The 20,716-nt window shown below is 38.6% G+C and overlaps 1 protein-coding gene across 1 annotated transcript in view; it reads left to right on the top strand.

Moving 5' to 3' along the window:
- LOC131927526 (unconventional myosin-XVIIIa) overlaps positions 1 to 20,716 on the top strand; it is a 76,460-nt gene that overhangs the window by 40,769 nt on the left and 14,975 nt on the right. The window contains exons 11-34 of the mRNA XM_059283219.1: positions 118 to 263; positions 769 to 881; positions 1,306 to 1,501; positions 2,104 to 2,190; positions 4,402 to 4,546; positions 5,256 to 5,415; positions 6,132 to 6,315; positions 7,337 to 7,603; positions 7,933 to 7,998; positions 8,494 to 8,622; positions 9,244 to 9,387; positions 9,683 to 9,772; positions 10,533 to 10,652; positions 11,094 to 11,205; positions 11,727 to 11,857; positions 13,096 to 13,250; positions 15,113 to 15,236; positions 15,760 to 15,855; positions 17,012 to 17,029; positions 18,009 to 18,110; positions 19,184 to 19,294; positions 19,478 to 19,601; positions 19,738 to 19,979; positions 20,444 to 20,560. Of these exons, the coding sequence (XP_059139202.1) occupies positions 118 to 263; positions 769 to 881; positions 1,306 to 1,501; positions 2,104 to 2,190; positions 4,402 to 4,546; positions 5,256 to 5,415; positions 6,132 to 6,315; positions 7,337 to 7,603; positions 7,933 to 7,998; positions 8,494 to 8,622; positions 9,244 to 9,387; positions 9,683 to 9,772; positions 10,533 to 10,652; positions 11,094 to 11,205; positions 11,727 to 11,857; positions 13,096 to 13,250; positions 15,113 to 15,236; positions 15,760 to 15,855; positions 17,012 to 17,029; positions 18,009 to 18,110; positions 19,184 to 19,294; positions 19,478 to 19,601; positions 19,738 to 19,979; positions 20,444 to 20,560 (3,179 nt within the window). The remainder of the gene's footprint in view (positions 1 to 117; positions 264 to 768; positions 882 to 1,305; positions 1,502 to 2,103; positions 2,191 to 4,401; positions 4,547 to 5,255; positions 5,416 to 6,131; positions 6,316 to 7,336; positions 7,604 to 7,932; positions 7,999 to 8,493; positions 8,623 to 9,243; positions 9,388 to 9,682; positions 9,773 to 10,532; positions 10,653 to 11,093; positions 11,206 to 11,726; positions 11,858 to 13,095; positions 13,251 to 15,112; positions 15,237 to 15,759; positions 15,856 to 17,011; positions 17,030 to 18,008; positions 18,111 to 19,183; positions 19,295 to 19,477; positions 19,602 to 19,737; positions 19,980 to 20,443; positions 20,561 to 20,716) is intronic.

The raw sequence follows: 20,716 nt of genomic DNA, 5'->3' as shown, positions 1-20,716 counted from the left end.
CAGGTGTAGTAATGAATGGAGGTGGGGGTAAGGTAAGACCCAGCTGTGTTCTTAGTTACATTGAGGTTACATTAGTTTAGTCGCCATGCTAGACCTGTGTTTCCCTGTCTTGTCCAGGCCCAAACAACAAAGCCCAGTTTGCCAAGCCTGCAGCCTCGCAGAGAGCAGCCGCCCTGCTGGGTACCACAGTGGAGGAGCTGAGCAAGTCTATTTTCTCTAGCGGGGGCTCGTCCACACTCACACGAAGCACCTCACTCAGGTGGGTGTGTCCTTGTTAGGTCATCTAGCCATCTCATACCATCAGTTTCATGGGCATGTGCACCATCTTGTACCATCAATTTATCCTGACCACACCATCCTCATTTGTACATCATCTTTGTCTCATACTATTGTCTGTACCAGCATACAACCAACTGTACTATCATACTTTTATCTGTACCATTATACCATCATCTGTACCATTATACCATCATCTGTACCATTATACCATCATCTGTACCATTATACCATCATCTGTACCATTATACCATCATCTGTACCATTATACCATCATCTGTACCATTATATCATTGGCTGTACCATACCATCATCTTTACCATCATAAAATCATCATTTGCTATCATACAATAAAAGCTTCATCTTTATCATAATTTCAGCCATTTCTTACCATCTTCTCTACCTTTGTACCATTATTTTTACCATACCATCACACCATCATCTCTAACAACCCCCCATCCTGTTGTCAACAGAGTTAGTGCTGGTATGGAGCGGCCCAGCTACCTACCATCTGATGCCAACGCCACACCCCAGGAATGTCTTGAAGGTTTTGTTGTCGGCCTCTACTCCGATGTGTTCAGTGCTATTGTCACACTCATTAACAGGTACCCCATGTCATGTTTTAATGCTATTGTCACACTCATTAACAGGTATCACATGTTTTCAGTGCTATTGTCACACTCACTAAAACTGCCACCACTCCCCCCCTCTCCTCCACACACACACAGACACACAATGCCAGCACAATTTAAACCAGAACCTGGACCAATCAACAACACCAGCACAATTTAAACCAGAACCTGGACCAATCAACAACACCAGCACAATTTAAACTAGAACCTGGACCAATCAACAACACCAGCACAATTTAAACCAGAACCTGAACCAATCAAAAGCACCAGCACAATTTAAATTAAAACCTGGACCAATCAACAACACCAGCACAATTTAAACCTGAACCTGGACCAATCAAAAGCACCAGCACAATTTAAACCACAACCTGAACCAATCAATTTCTGCCTCCTACAGGTCCCTATCCTCCAATGTTCGAGCACTAAACTCAGTGACCATAGTGGACTGTCCAGGATTCCAGAGCCTGCCTGTAGGAGGAGGGCGTAACTCTGGGGCCACCTTTGAAGACCTGTGCCACAACTACACCAACGAGAGGCTGCAGGCTTTTTTCCATGAGGTTACCCTGTCCACCCCCCAGGACAGGTATAGGGAGGTCAGTCTGTGTGTTGTTTTCATTGGTTACTGTGAGAGTGTTGTAGGAAGCTGTCCTGGCCTATCAGAAGCTCAGCTGTCCCTTTAGTATACTGTTTCATAAGCTCTGCTCTTCCAGTTCAGGCCGTTCTCCCTGGTCTTGTTCTTTGTTCTGACTTGAAACTTTGTTGGGGATCAACTACACATTAAACATCATTGTTAGCCTAACCTAGGCCATTAGCCTAACCTAGGCCATTAGCCTAACCTAGGCCATTAGCCTAACCTAGGCCATTAGCCTAACCTAGGCCATTAGCCTGACCTAGGTCATAACCCTATTGACCTAGAACATTAGCCTTCAGATCTAGGTCATTAGCTTTTTTGCTCTTGGTCATAACCCTTTTGACCTTGGTCATTAGCCTTTTGGTCTAGGTCATAACCTCATTGACCTATGCCATTAGCCTTCAAATCTAGTCCATTAGCCCAACCTACACCATTGTCCTTCTGACTGTGGTCATTAGCCTTCTGACCTGGTCCAATAGCCCAACCTACACCATTGTCCATCTGACTGTGGTCATTAGCCCACCCTACACCATTGTCCTTCTGACTGTGGTCATGTACTTGCAGGAGGACATAGAGCTGGATGTTGAGATGTTACCCACCAATGTGTCTGGTATAGTCAGTCTGTTAGACAAGCCACCACAGCAGGGACTTGTAAGTTGTCAGTTTTTTTTTATTACCTTGGAATTTTCTTTTAGTTCACTGAGTTAAAGCTTTTTTTTTTCAACTTAAATTGGAATATTTTTTAACATGTTTCAAAATACAAAATCATTTTATTATTATAACAAAAATTATATATATTCATTTATATAATTCATTAATTTTTTTTTGTCAAATAAGACAAAGTTCTAAATCAATAAAAGATTTTATTAATAATAGATTAGATTACCGTTTAATATATGTAGATTTATTTTCAATTTTTCGTTGATTGAAATTAAAAGTATATAAAAATAATTTGCTTTTTTCTTCTTTAAACTTAAAATTATTTTTAAGGTATATATAAAACTACAAAATCCTTTTATTACTATCACAATAAATTATTAAAATGATTTTTAGAACTGTCAATGGTTATTCTGAAACTACCATTTAAAGTTTTTAAAAAATCATGAACAAGTTAATTATATTTTTGTGTGTGTAAAACTGTTTGAAATTGTTGATGAGAACTGTCAATAGTTTGAAATATTATTCTGATACTACCATTTAAAATTTTTAAAAATATACTTATAAATTAGTGAGTGTGTAAAACTGGTTGAAATTGTTGCAGATGAGAACTGTCAATAGTTTGAAACTACCATTTAAAGTTAAAAAAAATATACTTATAAATTAGTGAGTGTGTAAAACTGGTTGAAATTGTTGCAGATGAGAACTGTCAATAGTTTGAAACTACCATTTAAAGTAAAAAAAATATATACTTATAAATTAGTTAGTGTGTAAAACTGGTTGAAATTGTTGCAGATGAGAACTGTCAATAGTTTGAAACTACCATTTAAAGTTAAAAAAATATACTTATAAATTAGTTAGTGTGTAAAACTGGTTGAAATTGTTGCAGATGAGAACTGTCAATAGTTTGAAACTACCATTTAAAGTTAAAAAAATATACCTATAAATTAGTTAGTGTGTAAAACTGGTTGAAATTGTTGCAGATGAGAACTGTCAACAGTTTAAAACTACCATTTCAAGTAAAAAAAAAATATACTTATAAATTAGTGAGTGTGTAAAACTGGTTGAAATTGTTGCAGATGAGAACTGTCAATAGTTTGAAACTACCATTTAAAGTTAAAAAAAAATATACTTATAAATTAGTGAGTGTGTAAAACTGGTTGAAATTGTTGCAGATGAGAACTGTCAATAGTTTGAAACTACCATTTAAAGTTAAAAAAATATACTTATAAATTAGTTAGTGTGTAAAACTGGTTGAAATTGTTGCAGATGAGAACTGTCAATAGTTTGAAACTACCATTTAAAGTTAAAAAAATATACTTATAAATTAGTTAGTGTGTAAAACTGGTTGAAATTGTTGCAGATGAGAACTGTCAACAGTTTAAAACTACCATTTAAAGTAAAAAAAAAATATACTTATAAATTAGTGAGTGTGTAAAACTGGTTGAAATTGTTGCAGATGAGAACTGTCAATAGTTTGAAACTACCATTTAAAGTTAAAAAAAAATATACTTATAAATTAGTGAGTGTGTAAAACTGGTTGAAATTGTTGCAGATGAGAACTGTCAATAGTTTGAAACTACCATTTAAAGTTTAAAAAAAATATACTTATAAATTAGTGAGTGTGTAAAACTGGTTGAAATTGTTGCAGATGAGAACTGTCAATAGTTTGAAACTACCATTTAAAGTAAAAAAAAAATATACTTATAAATTAGTGAGTGTGTAAAACTAGTTGAAATTGTTGCAGATGAGAACTGTCAATAGTTTGAAACTACCATTTAAAGTTAAAAAAAAATATACTTATAAATTAGTGAGTGTGTAAAACTGGTTGAAATTGTTGCAGATGAGAACTGTCAATAGTTTGAAACACCATTTAAAGTAAAAAAAAAATATACTTATAAATTAGTGAGTGTGTAAAACTGGTTGAAATTGTTGCAGATGAGAACTGTCAATAGTTTGAAACTACCATTTAAAGTAAAAAAAAAAATATACTTATAAATTAGTGAGTGTGTAAAACTGGTTGAAATTGTTGCAGATGAGAACTGTCAATAGTTTGAAATATTATTGTGAAACTACCATTTAAAATTTTTTTAAAATCATTAACAAGATACTTATAAATTTGTGAGTGTGTAAAACTGATTGAAATTGTTAATGAGAACTGTCAATAGTTTGAAACTACCATTTAAAGTTGAAAAATTGTTGCAGATGAGAGCCACGTCTGGAGACAGCAAGAATCCAGACAAGAAAGGTCTGCTGTGGATCCTGGACGAGGAGGCCGTGTACCCTGGGGCCAGTGAGGACAGCTTCATGGAGCGCCTGCTTCAGCACCACAGTGAGCAGCCTGTCAGAAGTAAGTCTAGCCACACCCACAATTTTAGCTGCCACACCCACAATTTTAGCTGCCACACCTCCACAGTGAGCAGCCTGTCAGAAGTAAGTCTAGCCACACCCACAATTTTAGCTGCCACACCCACAATTTTAGCTGCCACGCCCACAATTTTAGCTGCCACACCTCCACAGTGAGCAGCCTGTCAGAAGTAAGTCTAGCCACACCCACAATTCTAGCTGCCACACCTCCACGGTGAGTAGCCTGTCAGAAGTAAGTCTAACCACACCCACAATTTTAGCTGCCATAACTCCACAGTGAGCAGCCTGTCAGAAGTAAGTCTAGCCACACCCTCCATTCTAGTACTCCTTTTGTAGAGATCCCAGTCTATTAGAAATATTGATTGGTTCTTTCATGTAATGATGGCTGAATCCAAAAGTTCGTCATAACAGAACCCAAAATTGCTTTGTCTAACTAGCATGATGTTACATTTTCACTACATTTTCATATGTGACTCCCTCAATAGCATATATAAATATTACAATATGTGATCTTCTGAATGTATTCTACTTCAATTATCTGCGATTCAAGATCAGCCACATGAATTAGCATTTTATCCCACTTACAGTTTCATTGTTTACACAAAATGTTGTATGTTTTTTTTAGCTGAGTGATGTAGTTTGTGTCCTAACTAATGTGTTGGCTCTCTCCCCCCCCCCTCCCACCCCCACAGAGGACAGCCTCCTGCGTAAAGGTTCACTGGGCCACACCTTTATCCTGAACCACAACATGGGCACCACCCCTGTACAGTACAACGCCCAGGGCTGGCTCAAGGCCTGCAGGGAGAACCCCATGACCAGGAACGCCAGTCTGGTCCTTCAGGACTCCAAAAAGTGAGACTTGTTTATGGTAGACATATTTAGTTTTATGGTAAACATGAGCAAAGTGAGACTTATTTAGTTTTTTTTTTGTAGACATGAGCAAAGTGAGACTTATTTAGTTTTATGGTAGACATGAGCAAAGTAAGACATTCCGTTCTATGGTTGAGTTAAGCTAACTCCTCTAAGCTACAGCAAAGTGAGACTTATTCAGGAGTTTTATGGTAGATGTGAGGCAGCTCCCCTAAAAACTTTGAGCCAAATTTAAAATCACCGTTGAAATTTGTTGATTTAAATTAGACAAATGGCTCAGCGTTTTATGTGTATTTTTATTTTTTGTCTTTACTTTTTGTGTATTTTTACTTTTTTGTTTATCTTTACTTTTTGTGTATTTTTATTTTTTGTGTATCTTTATTTTTTGAGCGTCTTTATTTAGAGCATCTTTACTTTTTGTGTATCTTTAATTTTTGTGTATCTTTACTTTTTGTGTATCTTTATTTATTGTTTATCTTTACTTTTTGTATATCTTTATCTTTATGTTAGCAATGTTCATCTACAATGCGCAACTTATCTTCACTTCATGTAGATGCCATTAACCTTTAAGTTCAAACATTTTCCTAGTTTGTTAATTACAACAATTCTGTATTAACCCTAATCAGTTTACCTGGAACAAACTCTTAACCTCATTAATTAAAAGTGACCTAACTAAACATTTAATTTGTTTTTTCCAGACCCAATTTGGCCCAGTTGTTTACAAGTTTGAAAGGTCAAAGTGCAGGCATTGTCAGTGGGTCAGTTGTAGGTATGGAAGGTTCCACTTCACTCAGGAGGGTAGGCAGCATGAGGAGGACTTTCATCTCAGGCCAAGCAGGTCTGAAGAAGAAATCTGTTTGTCTGCAGGTCAAGTTTAATGTGGTGAGTGACCAGTGCGCAGTCAGTTGATTGTGGTGGGTGGGTAAACATTCATGTGTTGAATGTGGTGAGTGGGGAAACATTTGTCTGTTGAAATGTGGTGAGTGGGGAAACATTTGTCTGTTGAAATGTGGTGAGTGGGTAAACATTCATGTGTTGAATGTGGTGAGTGGGGAAACATTCATCTGTTGAATGTGGTGAGTGGGTAAACATTCATGTGTTGAATGTGGTGAGTGGGTAAACATTCATCTGTTGAATGTGGTGAGTGGGGAAACATTCATGTGTTGAATGTGGTGAGTGGGTAAACATTCATCTGTTGAATGTGGTGAGTGGGGAAACATTCATGTGTTGAATGTGGTGAGTGGGTAAACATTCATCTGTTGAATGTGGTGAGTGGGGAAACATTCATGTGTTGAATGTGGTGAGTGGGGAAACATTCATGTGTTGAATGTGGTGAGTGGGGAAACATTCATCTGTTGAATGTGGTGAGTGGGTAAACATTCATCTGTTGAATGTGGTGAGTGGGGAAACATTCATGTGTTGAATGGGGTGAGTGGGTAAACATTCATGTGTTGAATGTGGTGAGTGGGTAAACATTCATGTGTTGAATGTGGTGAGTGGGTAAACATTCATGTGTTGAATGTGGTGATTGGCTAACCAGTGGTCAGTTGAATGAAGTGAGTGATCACTGGTTATCTTAATGTGTATAGGTGACCAGTGGTTAATCTCAAGTTTATGTCATTGGTAATGGGTTTCTAATTAATTTCACCACATTGACTTTTGGTTGAATTTTGCAAATGGTGTTATTTAGAGAATGTTTATCAGAATAAGTACCAGCCATACGCATACATTTCTATAACCTGATGATCATTCTTTAATCCCTTGGGTAAGATTTAAAAGGTATGCCAGGATTGGTGTTAATATATCCATACTGGTTTACAAATCTTCAAGAATGGGTAATCTACCAGTCCTGAAAAAAAATTAAATCTTTTCAGCTGTTCTCATTCATGTTGTGCCTCCCCAGGACTCAATACTGGACATCCTGAAGAAGACCAACGTCCACTTCATCCATTGCATCCTGCCCAACCAGAACGTGTCCCTGGGGGAGACGGACAACCTGATGAACGTCCCCCTGGTCAGGAGCCAGCTGCGGGGCTTTGAGATCCTGGAGGCCACCAGACTGTACCGCCAGGGGTTCCCTGACTCCATGCTCTTCACAGACTTCATCAACAAGTTCCGGCCCTTGGTGCCGGGGCTGAAGGGGGGCAACGGGGAGGGGGAGGAGAAGCTGGTGAGTCACACTTTTTGTTGTGTTACTGTTTATTAAAAAAGTGAACAAAAAAAATTGAAAAGAAAAAATGTTTAACATAGTTTAAGACAATATAACTCTTATTATAAAAGCCTCAAGAAACAAAAACAGAAAATTTTAGGACTCTGTAATGCAAAAAAAAATTGAAAACACATAATGTGAAAATATAGTTAAAATGGCTACAGCTTTTATTATAAAAACCTCTAAAAACAAAAACAGAAAATTTTAGGACTCCACGCACTAGTTGTAGAAACAACTTTTTAAAATTGTCTTATTTAAACCCACGCTAGTCTGTCATGAAATTGTTTCAGAATGTGAATGCCATCCTTGACCATCTGGACATAGACAAGCTCAGCTACCGTGTGGGACACACTAGGGTCAGTTTAGGTCTCCTCTTAACATAGAAGAGCTAAGCGTATGTGGTTATCCCTAATCATCGAAGAGTTTTGCTTATGTGTCTCCCTTTAACAAAGAAGAGTCAAACTTGTTTCCTTTAAAATCAAATACTATATCCTTATTAGTTTTCCTTTGATATCTGATAATTAGCAGTTTCATTACCCAAAAAATGTAATTGATCATTTCCCCTTAAAATATGAGTTTTGTCCCTTGAGACACATTTTCCCCAAACAATTAGTAGTGGCCTTCCTTAAACAAAACTGATTTCCCCATAGCCAACAGTTTTTGTCTCCTAATATATTATCTCCCCTTGTCCCCTGTCACCTAATGTATTATCTCCCCTTGTCCCCTGCCACCTAATGTATTATCTCCCCTTGTCCCCTGCCACCTAATGTATTATCTCCCCTTGTCCCCTGCCACCTAATGTATTATCTCCCCTGTCACCTAATGTATTATTTCCTGTTGTCCCCTGCCAGGTATTTTTCCGCCCTGGCTGTCTGACCCAGCTGGACCTCAACAGAGATGAGAAGTTTACTGGCATCATAGAGCAGTTCCAGGCACTGTGTCGGGGCTATCTGGGCAGGAAGAAGATGGAGAAAATCAAGGTAACAACTTCTTCATGCTAGTGACAACTTCTTCATGCATCCATTGGTGACTTTTAACTCCTGCTGGTTTTAAGATACATCAGATGTTTAAATTTTTATTAAGTCTCTAGGTCATTGACCTTTAAACCCTGATGGTTTTAAGATATTACAGTTGATTAAATTTTATTAAGTCTCAGATTCCTTTGCATAATTAGTAGTTTTGAAGTAGCTATAATCCAGGAGGAAATGGATGGGGGGAAAGATAATGACACATTTAAATTTAGTAACGATGCTTACTTGAAGCCTTAATTTTATAACAGAAAACCTGGGACAAACTTTGGTGTAATCTGCTTTACATGATTTTCATGGGCATATTTTGTCAAAAATTAATTATTTTAACACATGCCTATTTGAATTAATGCTTAATTAAGTATGAAAATGTAATTTATAAGTAAAACATAACAGGACATTAGATATTCCAGCAGTATAAAAAACTTAAAGAAAAACTAATAGTAAATAAGTTGGGACTCATGTCACTTCGATACTTGGCCCCTTAAAAGAAAAACTAGCTTTTTTCCTAGGGTTGGATAACTAAGAAAGCAGCAATAGGTAGATAAAAGTGATGTTGTTTTGATATGCTAGGTCCAGCACACAGCAATACGTTGTATACAGAGGAATGTACGCAAGTACATACAGATCAGGGAGTGGGAGTGGTGGAGGCTGTACACAAAAGTGAAACCTATTTTAAATGTACACAGGACAGAGGAGGAACTCAAGGAAAAGGAGGTGAGGGGTGTGGTCAACAGGAGAGGGGTGGTTGTGGGTAGGGGTGTGTTGTGGTTGTATGGTGAGGTGTGTGGTTGTATGGTGAGGCGTGTGGTTGTATGGTGAGGTGTGTGGTTGTGGGGAGAGGTGTGGTTATAGGGTCAGATGTTGTATGATGAGGTGTGGTAGTTGATGTATGCTAAGGTATAGTATGAACCATTGTGGTGATGTATGGTTGAGGTGTGAGGTGTTGTGTGGTGTAGTTGTGTGGTGTGGTTGTGTGGAGCCAGTCTATAAAATAAGCCCCTATTTCCAGGCTGAGATAGAACTGCTGAAAGCCCGCAATGAGAAGCTGGAGAAAGAGAGGGCTGAGTACAAGACACAGTGTGATAAACTGGAGAACAGGGTGAGTCACTGGTACTAGAATTTTAAAAAATCCAGTCTACAAACTCACAACCTACAAGTTCACAACCTACAAACACAACCTACAAGTTCACAACCTACAAACACAACCTACAAGTTCACAACCTACAAACACAACCTACAAGTTCACAACCTACAGACCCTCAACTTACAAGTTCCCAACCTACAGACCCCCCCCCCCAACTTACAAACCCCAAGCCACAAACTCACAATCTACAAATCCCATCGTACAACCCATTAACCTATTCACCCCCAAACAACAAACCCCCTACCCACAAACTCCCCAACCTACAACACCCTGCCCCAACCCACAATCCACCAATGCACCAAACCACAATCTCCCAGCATACTGACCTCCAACCCACAAACTCCCCAACCTACAACCCCCCACCCCAACAACCTCAAACCCACAAACTCCCCAACCTACAACCCCCCCACCCCAACAACCTCAAACCCACAAACTCCCCAACCTACAACCCCCCCACCCCAACAACCTCTAACCCACAAACTCCCCAACCTACAACCCCCCCCCCAGCCCACCATCCCCCAACACACTAACCCTCCAACCCACAAGCTCCCAAAGCTATACCCCCCCCCCCTTAACCCACAATCCTCCAACACACTAATCCCCAACCCACAAACTCCACAACATACACCCACCCCCCAGTCCACACTCCCCCAATGTACTGAACACCCCCCCCCCCTCAACCCACAAAACTACAGAACCCTTCCTATCCCCCCAGTTGGCAGAAGTGAGTGCAGATCTAGCAGAAGAGAACACCACATCCACTGAGGCAGCCGAGCTGCTGGAGGCGGAGTCTGCTGAGAGGATGCGACTGGAGAAAGAGTTCAAAGACCTGCAGGTCAGTGCTTAATCACTCACGTTCAGTTTACATGTGGTCATTTACTGGTCAAATGTTTATATGGTCATTTTTGACCTGCAGGTCAGTAGTTAATCACTCACTTTCAGTTTACATGTGGTCATTTACTGGTCAAATGTTTATATAGGGTCATTTTTTGTTACATTTTTATTATGGTCATTTACAGGTCAACTTTTTTTATGTATGGTCATTTACTATTCAAACTTTATAATGTAAGGTCATTTACTATTCAATAAAGTTTTATATTGTAATTCACTGGTCAAATTTTAAAAATATAATTGTAATTTAATGGTCTGATAATGTCACCCAACCAATGTATAATGATCCATCAATTGACTGATTTCATGCAACAAATGTTTGATAACACTCAACCAAAGTATGATGATCCAACAATTGACTGATATCTTGTTTGTCTGATGCCAGAGCAAGTTCACAGCCAGCAAGAGACAGATAGAGAAACTTCAGATGGAGCTGATGCAGACAAGGTTGTGGCAGGCAGAGGCTGTTGAGGATGAGCAGGAGGGGGAGAGAGAAGGTGGGGGACAGTTTGGTTAGTCACTGGGTGGTTGATTGGTGGTGGTGGGCTAGTTGGTTGGTTGGTGGTGGTAGTGGGTTTGTCGGTGGTGGGTGGCTGGTTGTGGGTTGGTTGGTTGGGGGTTGGTTGGTTGGTTGGTGACAGAGTTTCTTCCATATAGAAAAAAAATTTCCGCCCCCCATAAAAAATTTTATATACTTTTAACAGTATCCGCCCCCCCCCCCCCCCTCCCCGAGAAAAAAGTCTGGAAGAAACACTAGTTGGTGGTGGACAGGTTGGTAGGCTGGTCAGTGGTGGGTGGGTTGGCTTCTGGTGGAATGGTCAGTGGTGGTGGGCTGGTTGGTGCTGGTCTGTTTTTGTTGATGAGCTGGTGGGTAGTAGTTGGTCAGCTGGTTGGTTGCGGTTAGTCAATGATGGTCAAGTTGAAACATTATTTCTTATTTTATTTTCAAACCCTTCTATGTACAATTTTTTTTTTAATACAGTTAATGCATTAGTACCAAAAATGTTTTCCCCAACAGAAGATTCAGTGTACAAACCAAGATACGAGAGGGCAATGAAGGAGCTCCAGATCACCAAGAAACAGATGCAGCAACACCATGAGGAGGAGATGGAGCAGGAGCTTCAGTCTCGCAAGTTGATAGAGAAAAGGGTTGGTTATTTTACTGGCTTCAGTCTCGCAAGTTGATAGAGAAAAGGGTTGGTATAGACCTTACTTCAGTCTCGCAAGTTGATAGAGAAAAGGGTTGGTATAGACCTTACTTCAGTCTCGCAAGTTGATAGAGAAAAGGGTTGGTATAGACCTTACTTTAGTCTCGCAAGTTGATAGAGAAAAGGGTTGGTATAGACCTTACTTCAGTCTTGCAAGTTGATAGAGAAAAGGGTTGGTAAAGACCTTACCAAGTTTACCACTTGGCCAAGATTTATTTCTATTTAAACCATTGCACACAAGAAAGATTAGTTTTGACTAGCTACAGTGGTGAAACTAGCCCAGGGCTCTGCTGCCTGAATGGTTCTTGTCATTAATATAGTTCTCTAAATATGTTCGTAGTCTGCATTTAAAACTTTCAGTAATTTTTTGCTACCATACATAACTAATGTATGAAAATTTCATCTCATTTTATACATTTGGCTTAATTAATTATTTAGTTAATTAACCAGTACCTGAAAAAGAAAAAAAAATCTATAACAGTTTGTTTTTATCTTATTACATAATGAAACCAATTAAAAAGTCACCAATTTGATTTTCCTTTTAAAAAAATTTTGATTATGCACATTAAAGTAATAGTTTTTTTTTAAAAAACACGTTTTTAAAAACTTTGGCAAAAAAACTGTAAGCCCATAAATTTTAATTTCCTGTCTAGAGCCCATCAAAATTTTTAGATACATATTTTTACGATTGCCATGGATTAATTTGTTACAAAAAATAGTTTTAAAAAATAAATTATGTTCTCTGTATTAGCACATTTTATTATTTAATTTAATTAAATATTGAATTTCTGCAAATTAAAAATTTTATTCTTTTTTTTAATTGCTCAATAATTTTAGTTGTTTTTTTCAACTGATAATGATAAAATGGGTTATGTTGTGATACAGACACACTAGTCATGCCTCCAGTTATGTCTAAAGATGATGTTGAACATTTCTAAAGATGATGTTGAACATGTGTAAAGATGATGTTGAACAGAACATATGTAAAGATGATGTTGAACATGTCTAAAGATGATGTTAAACATGTGTAAAGATGATGTTGAACATGTCTAGAGATGATGTTGAACATATGTATGTTGAACATATGTAAAGATGATGTTGAACATGTCTAAAGATGATGTTAAACATGTGTAAAGAAGATGTTGAACATGTCTAAAGATAATGTTGAACCTATTTCAGCTTCACGAGGCCGTGGCTGAAGCAGAAGAACAGCGTCGTCAGGTGCAGGTTGCCAAGAAAAAGTCCCAACGCCTGACAGCAGAGATGCAGGACATGAAGCTCCACCTGGAGGAACAAATGGCCAGGAACAACGAGCTGGAGAGAAAACAGAGAAGGTTGTCTCCCTTGGCTTTTATTTTTCTATATCTAGTGAAATTATTATTGGAAATATAATTTTATAATCTTTAATCACCTATGGTAAAAAATGTGGGTGGGGTTAAAGGGAAGTTGTGGGTAATTAAAACAGCTTAGATACTACTTCATTTTTACTCCGAGGTTTAGTGACTTGTTGCACAATTTTTTAATCAAAAACATTCAAATATTGCACTCAAAGTAAAAATATAAGTCATAAAAGTCTATACTTTGTTATATAATAACCATAGAATACATTTTTGTTAAATTGTTAGTCAGAAACTGCAACAGTCATAGTCCTAATTTCTTTATTTAAGTATTAGATACCTCGTTCAGCAATGTATGGATGAAAAGTTTAAAATTTAACTTCATATAGTGTTAGTAAATGATGTTTATAAGTTTAAGAAAGGAAAAGGGGGTAAAACCATTAAAACCAAAGTGTCCTGTATGTATAGTTCATGGAGAAGATTTCAGCAAGCAAGTCACCACAGAATTACTTCTTCTTGCGTTTGTTATAAATGAATGGAAACTTTGGCTGAAAATGTTTTAAATAGCATATTTGATTTTTCTGATAGACACACCACATGTGTTTATTTTGCTAATGTTTGTTTTGTTGCAAGTTGTATGATGATGTTTGTACATTGTTATTTTGACCTTTATGTTTGTATGTTGCAGGTTTGACCCTTATGTTTGTATGTTGTAGGTTTGACCCTTATGTTTGTATTTTGCAGGTTTGACCCTTATGTTTGTATGTTGTAGGTTTGACCCTTATGTTTGTATGTTGTAAGTTTAACCTTTATGTTGTAGATTTGACCCTTATGTTTGTATGTTGCAGGTTTGACCCTTATGTTTGTATGTTGCAGGTTTGACCCTTATGTTTGTATGTTGTAGGCTTGACCCTTATGTTTGTATGTTGTAAGTTTAACCTTTATGTTGTAGATTTGACCTTTATGTTTGTATGTTGCAGGTTTGACCCTTATGTTTGTATGTTGCAGGTTTGACCCTTATGTTTGTATGTTGTAGGCTTGAACCTTATGTTTGTATGTTGTAAGTTTAACCTTTATGTTGTAGATTTGACCCTTATGTTTGTATGTTGCAGGTTTGACCCTTATGTTTGTATGTTGTAGGCTTGACCCTTATGTTTGTATGTTGCAGGTTTGACCCTTATGTTTGTATGTTGTAGGTTTGACCCTTATGTTTGTATGTTGCAGGTTTGACCCTTATGTTTGTATGTTGTAGGTTTGTCCCTTATGTTTGTATCTTGTAGGTTTGACCCTTATGTTGTAGGTTCAATCTTTATGTTTGTATGTTGCAGGTTTGACCCTTATGTTTGTATGTTGTAGGTTTGACCCTTATGTTTGTATGTTGTAGGTTTGACCCTTATGTTTGTATGTTGCAGGTTTGACCCTTATGTTTGTATGTTGTAGGTTTGACCATGATGTTTGTATGTTGTAGGTTTGACCCTTATGTTTGTATGTTGTAGATTTGACCCTTACGTTTGTATGTTGTAGGTTTGACCCTTATGTTTGTATGTTGTAGATTTGATCCTTATGTTTGTATGTTGTAGGTTTGACCCTTATGTTTGTATGTTGTAGGTTTGACCCTTATGTTTGTATGTTGTAGGTTTGACCCTTATGTCTGTATGTTGTAGGTTTGACCCTTATGTCTGTATGTTGTAGGTTTGACCCTTATGTTTGTATGTTGTAGGTTTGACCCTTATGTCTGTATGTTGTAGGTTTGACCCTTATGTCTGTATGTTGTAGGTTTGACCCTTATGTCTGTATGTTGCAGATTTGACCCATATGTCTGTATGTTGCAGGTTTGACCTTCTGTTTGTGTGTTGTAGGTTTGACAACGAGCTAAGTATGGCCCATGAAGACGCCAGAGAAGAGAAGGCCGCCAGAGATAAACTACAGAGAGAAAAAGATCATTTGCTCTCAGAGAAGTACTCACTGGAGCAGAACCTGGAGGTAGGGATACATGATAAATTGGGATATGGGGGGATACAAGGGAAGATATTGGAAATGGGGGGAGGGGGCAATTGAAAATATTTTTAAGGATAATTTTTGAAAAATGTTAAGCTAAGTTGTTTTCTTTGACATCTGATGACATGTTATGACTTAGGGGACATATATTGGTTTTGTTGACATGACATTGATGGCATGTAATGATTTTGATGACATGACATGAAATGACTTTGATGACATGATATGAAATGACATGATAAAATTGTCTTTGATGACATTACATGAAATGACCATGATTACATGCAGTAGCTTTGACATGATATCTGATGACATGTAATAACTGAATGACATCTGATGACATGCAGTAACTTTGACATGACATCTGATGACATGCAGTAACTTTGACATGACAACTGATGACATGCAATAACTGACAAGACATCTAATGACATGCAATAACTGACATGACATCTGATGACATGCAGTAAGTTAGACATGACATCTGATTCCTCATGACATTCCCCAGCATAGCAAGCAGGAGCTCCACAGCCTACAGGACAAGTGTGAGCGCCTGGAGAAGGAGATGAACGACCTGCTGGTCACTGGCAAGGACAACAACGAGGTCAGTTGCTCACTCTTCTCATACACTGGCTGGGTCAGCTTGACCTGTAAACTAGGGATGTTGTTTTAACTGACCTGTTGATTAGGGCATGATGACCTTTGGACACTTGACTGAGACATGATGAGCTTTGGACACTTGACTGAGACATGATGACCTTTTGGACACTTGACTGAGACATGATGACCTTTTGGACACTTGACTGAGACATGATGACCTTTTGGACACTTGACTGAGACATGATGACCTTTTAACCATGTTGTTTTTTACTAAAGCATGTTCTTCTAATGTTGAAGATCTAATGCTAATTCAGTATTGACCTACCCAGTGCATGTTGTTCTAATGTTGAATGGCTAATATTATATTCATATTGACCTGACACTTTGATTAATACACACATTGACCAGTGCATGCCAAGTTTATCCAAAAGAAAAAACAGCTTTACTGCTAATGTTGTTTAGAAGATAGAAGTGTCGTAATTGCCAACATTGTACAATTTAGGTACTGTTGTTAACTACCATGTGTTATGTGCTCAGCAGAAATGTGTACCTGTCCAGTCTATCTCTGTATTGTGTACTGTACAGAAATGTTTACCTATTTGTTTCCTCTCCAGTCTTTTAAAAAATGTGATCATGTCGCTAAGTACGAGTGCATGTGCCTCTGTAAACTGTGGAATATTAATTTAACCCACTTCCCATTGTCTGATTGAGCTGAAATTTGGATAATGATGCAAGAGGATCTAATTTTCAATCTAGGCTTTTATTCAAGAAAATGTATTTTTGTATTGTGTACTTGTAATGTGTACATGTAATGTGTACTTACCTATTATGTGTACGTGTAATGTGTAGTGTACCAGCAGAAATGTTAATCTATTTTTTTTTTACCTCTCCAGTCTGTGTACTTGTAATATGTACTTTAATATGTACTTTAATATGTACTTGTAATGTGTATTTGTAATGTGTACCTGTTGTAGTGTATACCTGTTGAAGTGTGTACCTGTTGAAGTGTGTACCTGTTGTAGTGTGTACCTGTTGTAGTGTGTACCTGTTGTAGTGTGTACCTGTTGTAGTGTGTAGCTGAAATGTGTGTACCTGAAATGTGTACCTGTAGTGTGTACTGTACCAGCAGAAATGTTTACCTATATTGTTTACCTCTCCAGTCTATCTCTACTGAGCAGGTAACTGATATGTTTCAGATCATTGGATTCTATTTTAAACCCTGGGTTTCATTTTACCATTAAAATGGATTGTTGTTTGTTTTTGTTTTGTTTTGTTGGTTTTTTTTTTTTTTTTTTTTTTTTTTTTTTTTTTTTTTTTTTTAATTTTTTTAAAATTATCAGTAAACTGGGTTTACTTTAATGATTTGTTAAATTTATTCTAAGTTATTTTATACTGTTTTTGAAATTTTATAAGTTATTTTATTTTTATATTTTACCATGGGCTTTTTTGTTGACATTGAAAGGATGGCTTTTTGTTAAAAATTAACAATTAAAAAATTGTGGGTACCTACTTCACGCTTATTTAACATAATTTATTCCCCATCAATTAAGGTGGCAGAATATATATATATCCATGTATTTTAAAATATATATTTTATTGTTTTTTGGTGCAGGGAATTTTTTAATCTAATAATTGAATTGGGATTGTTATGACGAGAAAGTTCTTGCGATATTTGTCAGAAGACTGGGGTCATGTTTGGGTTGGGGGTTTGACAGGAAAATTGCTTTGAACTTTTGCCTGGTGCTGTTGAATGACTAATAACAGAAAATTACCCAATTTACAGGAAATTATTAAAATACATTTGTTAATAGTTTTATTTTATCAGAAACAATATTGTTGTTGACACAAAATGTTTTTTTTTTTTTTTTTTTTTTTTTTTTCAAGATGAACTAATTTAGTTTATTTATATGGTACAATTTATAGACTGAGTCAATATGATGCCTTAAATGAAGTGACATTATATTAACTAAACTAACTTTGATCAGATTACTTAGATGAGTTAACTTACTATATATGACTGATTGTTTATAGTGATTGGTTAAAATGACTTAGAAGTAACTTAGTAAAGTTATCTTGATGTCCCCTAGTTTAGGGATTATTGGTTTTGTATAAGTTGATAAAGGTGACTAACAATTAAGTTTAACCTTTGACCCCCAGGCTGTTATCCTGAAGAGACAGAAGCACGAGCTGGAGGTCAAGCTCCAGGAACAGGAGGAGGAACTAGATGACCAGGCTGGTCAGATCCAGCAGCTAGAGCAGGTACAGCCACGGTGCAACCAGGTGTTGGCAACCAGGTGTAGGCAACCCTGGTACAACCAGGTGTTGGCAACCTTGTTACAACCAGGTGTAGGCAATCCTAGGTACAGCCATGGTAAAGCCAGGTGTTAGCAACCCTGGTACAACCAGGTGTTGGCAACCTTGGTACAACCAGGTGTAGGCAACCTTGGTACAGCCACAGTACAGCCAGGTGTTGGCAACCCTAGGTACAACCAGGTGTGGGCAACTCTGGTACAACCAGGTGTGGCAACCAGGTGTAGACAACCTTGGTACAACCAGGTGTAGGCAACCTTGGTACAACCATGTGTAGGCAACCAGGTGTTGGCAACCCTGGTACAACCAGGTGTTAACAACCAGGTGTAGGCAACCTTGTCACAACCAGTTGTAGGCAATCAGGTGTAGGCAACCCTGGTACAACCAGGTGTAGACAACCTTGGTACAACCAGGTGTAGGCAACCTTGGTACAACCAGGTGTAGGCAACCTTGGTACAACCAGGTGTAGGCAACCCTGGTACAACCCGGTGTAGACAACCCTGGTTACAGCCAGGTGTAGACAACCTTGGTACAACCAGGTGTAGGCAACCTTGTTACAACCAGTTGTAGGCAACCAGGTGTAGAGAACCTTGGTACAACCAGGTGTGGGCAACCAGGTGTAGGCAACCTTGGTACAGCCACGGTACATCCAAGTGTTGGCAACCCTAGGTACAACCAGGTGTAGGCAACTCTGGTACAACCAGGTGTGGCAACCTTGGTACAGCCACGGTACATCCAAGTGTTGGCAACCCTAGGTACAACCAGGTGTAGGCAACTCTGGTACAACCAGGTGTAGGCAACTCTGGTACAACCAGGTGTAGGCAACCTTGGTACAGCCAGGTGTTGGCAACCCTGGTACAACCAGGTGTAGACAACAACCAGGTGTAACTAAATTGCTATTACAAACTTTTTTATCTAGTGTTTTCACATACACAAACAAAAAACTGAAATTTTCAAATAAGTTTCCAAAATGTTACTCTCAACAACCTTTGATGAGTGTATGTGTATTTCTGAACCACCAGACCAAACTCCGTCTTGAGATGAACCTAGAGAAGAGCAAACAGCAGCACTCAAAGGAGTTGGAGGAGAAGGATGAGGAGATGGAGGAGATGAAGTACAAGACACAGAAGAAGGTGAGTGCTGGAGAGGTTTCACCTGGGTGCAGGGGAAATATATGTTTCACGTGCATTGATTCTAACTTACCTGCATGCAGGTAAATGTTTCACCTGCACGCAGGTTAATACATGTTTCATTGCAGCTTCTATACATCCTAATTTCTATCCCGTGCAGCTAATGTACAAAACTTAAAATTTCAGCTGCGTCAACTGGAGGGACAGCTGGAGGAGGAGTACGAGCAGAAGAGGAGGATACAGGAGGAGAAGGCCCAGCTGGAGAGACAGCTCCAGGCTTGTGGCAGCCGGGAGCCACAGAGGGACAGAGGTCAGTTGGTGGCGGATAGATTGGTGTTTGGTGTAGAAGGTGTTTGGTGTCGACAATTGTTGTTAGAAGTGGTGAAATGTGGTCCACATTCTCTGTGTCTATCTCATCTTACTGTAACCTACTATTTATCTTATAGAATCAGAAAAACGTCTGCGACGCAACCTGCGGAAGACGCGAGCCCTGCTCAATGACGCTGGCGCTGCCCTGATGAAGCAGAAGGACATCGAGGGAGCCAAGGCACAACTGGTTGCCCTGCGCAACCAGCTGGATGACTCTGAGTTTGCATCTGCTGCAGCGGTCAAGGCCAAGAAGAGGATGGAGCTAGAGATGCAGGAGCTACAGCAGCAGATTGATGACCTGACACGTGCCAAACAAGAGGTCAGAGGTCATGCTTGATTTGACTCTAGTGGTCAACATACCTGTGGTTAGAGTGTTTTCTGTATGCTATAGTAAAAATGTTGCCCTTGTGCTCCAGATGTTTTTAAATTGTTGCCCATGTGCCCCAGGTGTTCTAAAAATGTTGCCTTTGTGCCCTAAGTGATCTAAAATTGTTGTCCTTGTGCCCCAGATGTTCTAAAAATGTTGCCTTTGTGCCCTAAGTGATCTAAAAATGTTGTCCCTGTGCCCCAGATGTTCTAAAATTGTTGTCCTTGTGCCCCAGATGTTCTAAAAATGTTGCCTTTGTGCCCTAAGTGATCTAAAAATGTTGTCCCTGTGCCCCAGATGTTCTAAAAATGTTGTCCTTGTGCCCCAGATGTTCTAAAAATGTTGCCCTTGTGCACCAGATGTTCTAAAAATGTTGCCCTTGTGCCTCTAAAATGTTGTCCTTGTACCCCACCCAGGCTGAGTCTAAGTGCATGCTGCTACTGAGGGAGAAGACAGACGTACAGAGCAGGCTGGAGGAGCTAGAGGAGGACATGAACGAGGTCATGAAGAAATACAAGGCATCAGTACAACAGGTTAGGTCTTTTACCTTGCAAGTATGGGTACAACAGGTTAGGTCTTTTACCTTGCAAGTATGGGTACAACAGGTTAGGTCTTTTACCTTGCAAGTATGGGTACAACAGGTTAGGTCTTTTACCTTGCAAGTATGGGTACAACAGGTTAGGTCTTTT

This window comes from Physella acuta, unplaced genomic scaffold (assembly GCF_028476545.2).
Source record: "Physella acuta isolate Inbredline_101_S28 unplaced genomic scaffold, ASM2847654v3 ptg001414l, whole genome shotgun sequence".
NCBI lineage: Eukaryota > Metazoa > Mollusca > Gastropoda > Physidae > Physella > Physella acuta.
The sequence above is the reverse complement of the archived record's forward strand: the minus strand, read 5'-3'. Positions and strand labels throughout refer to the sequence as shown.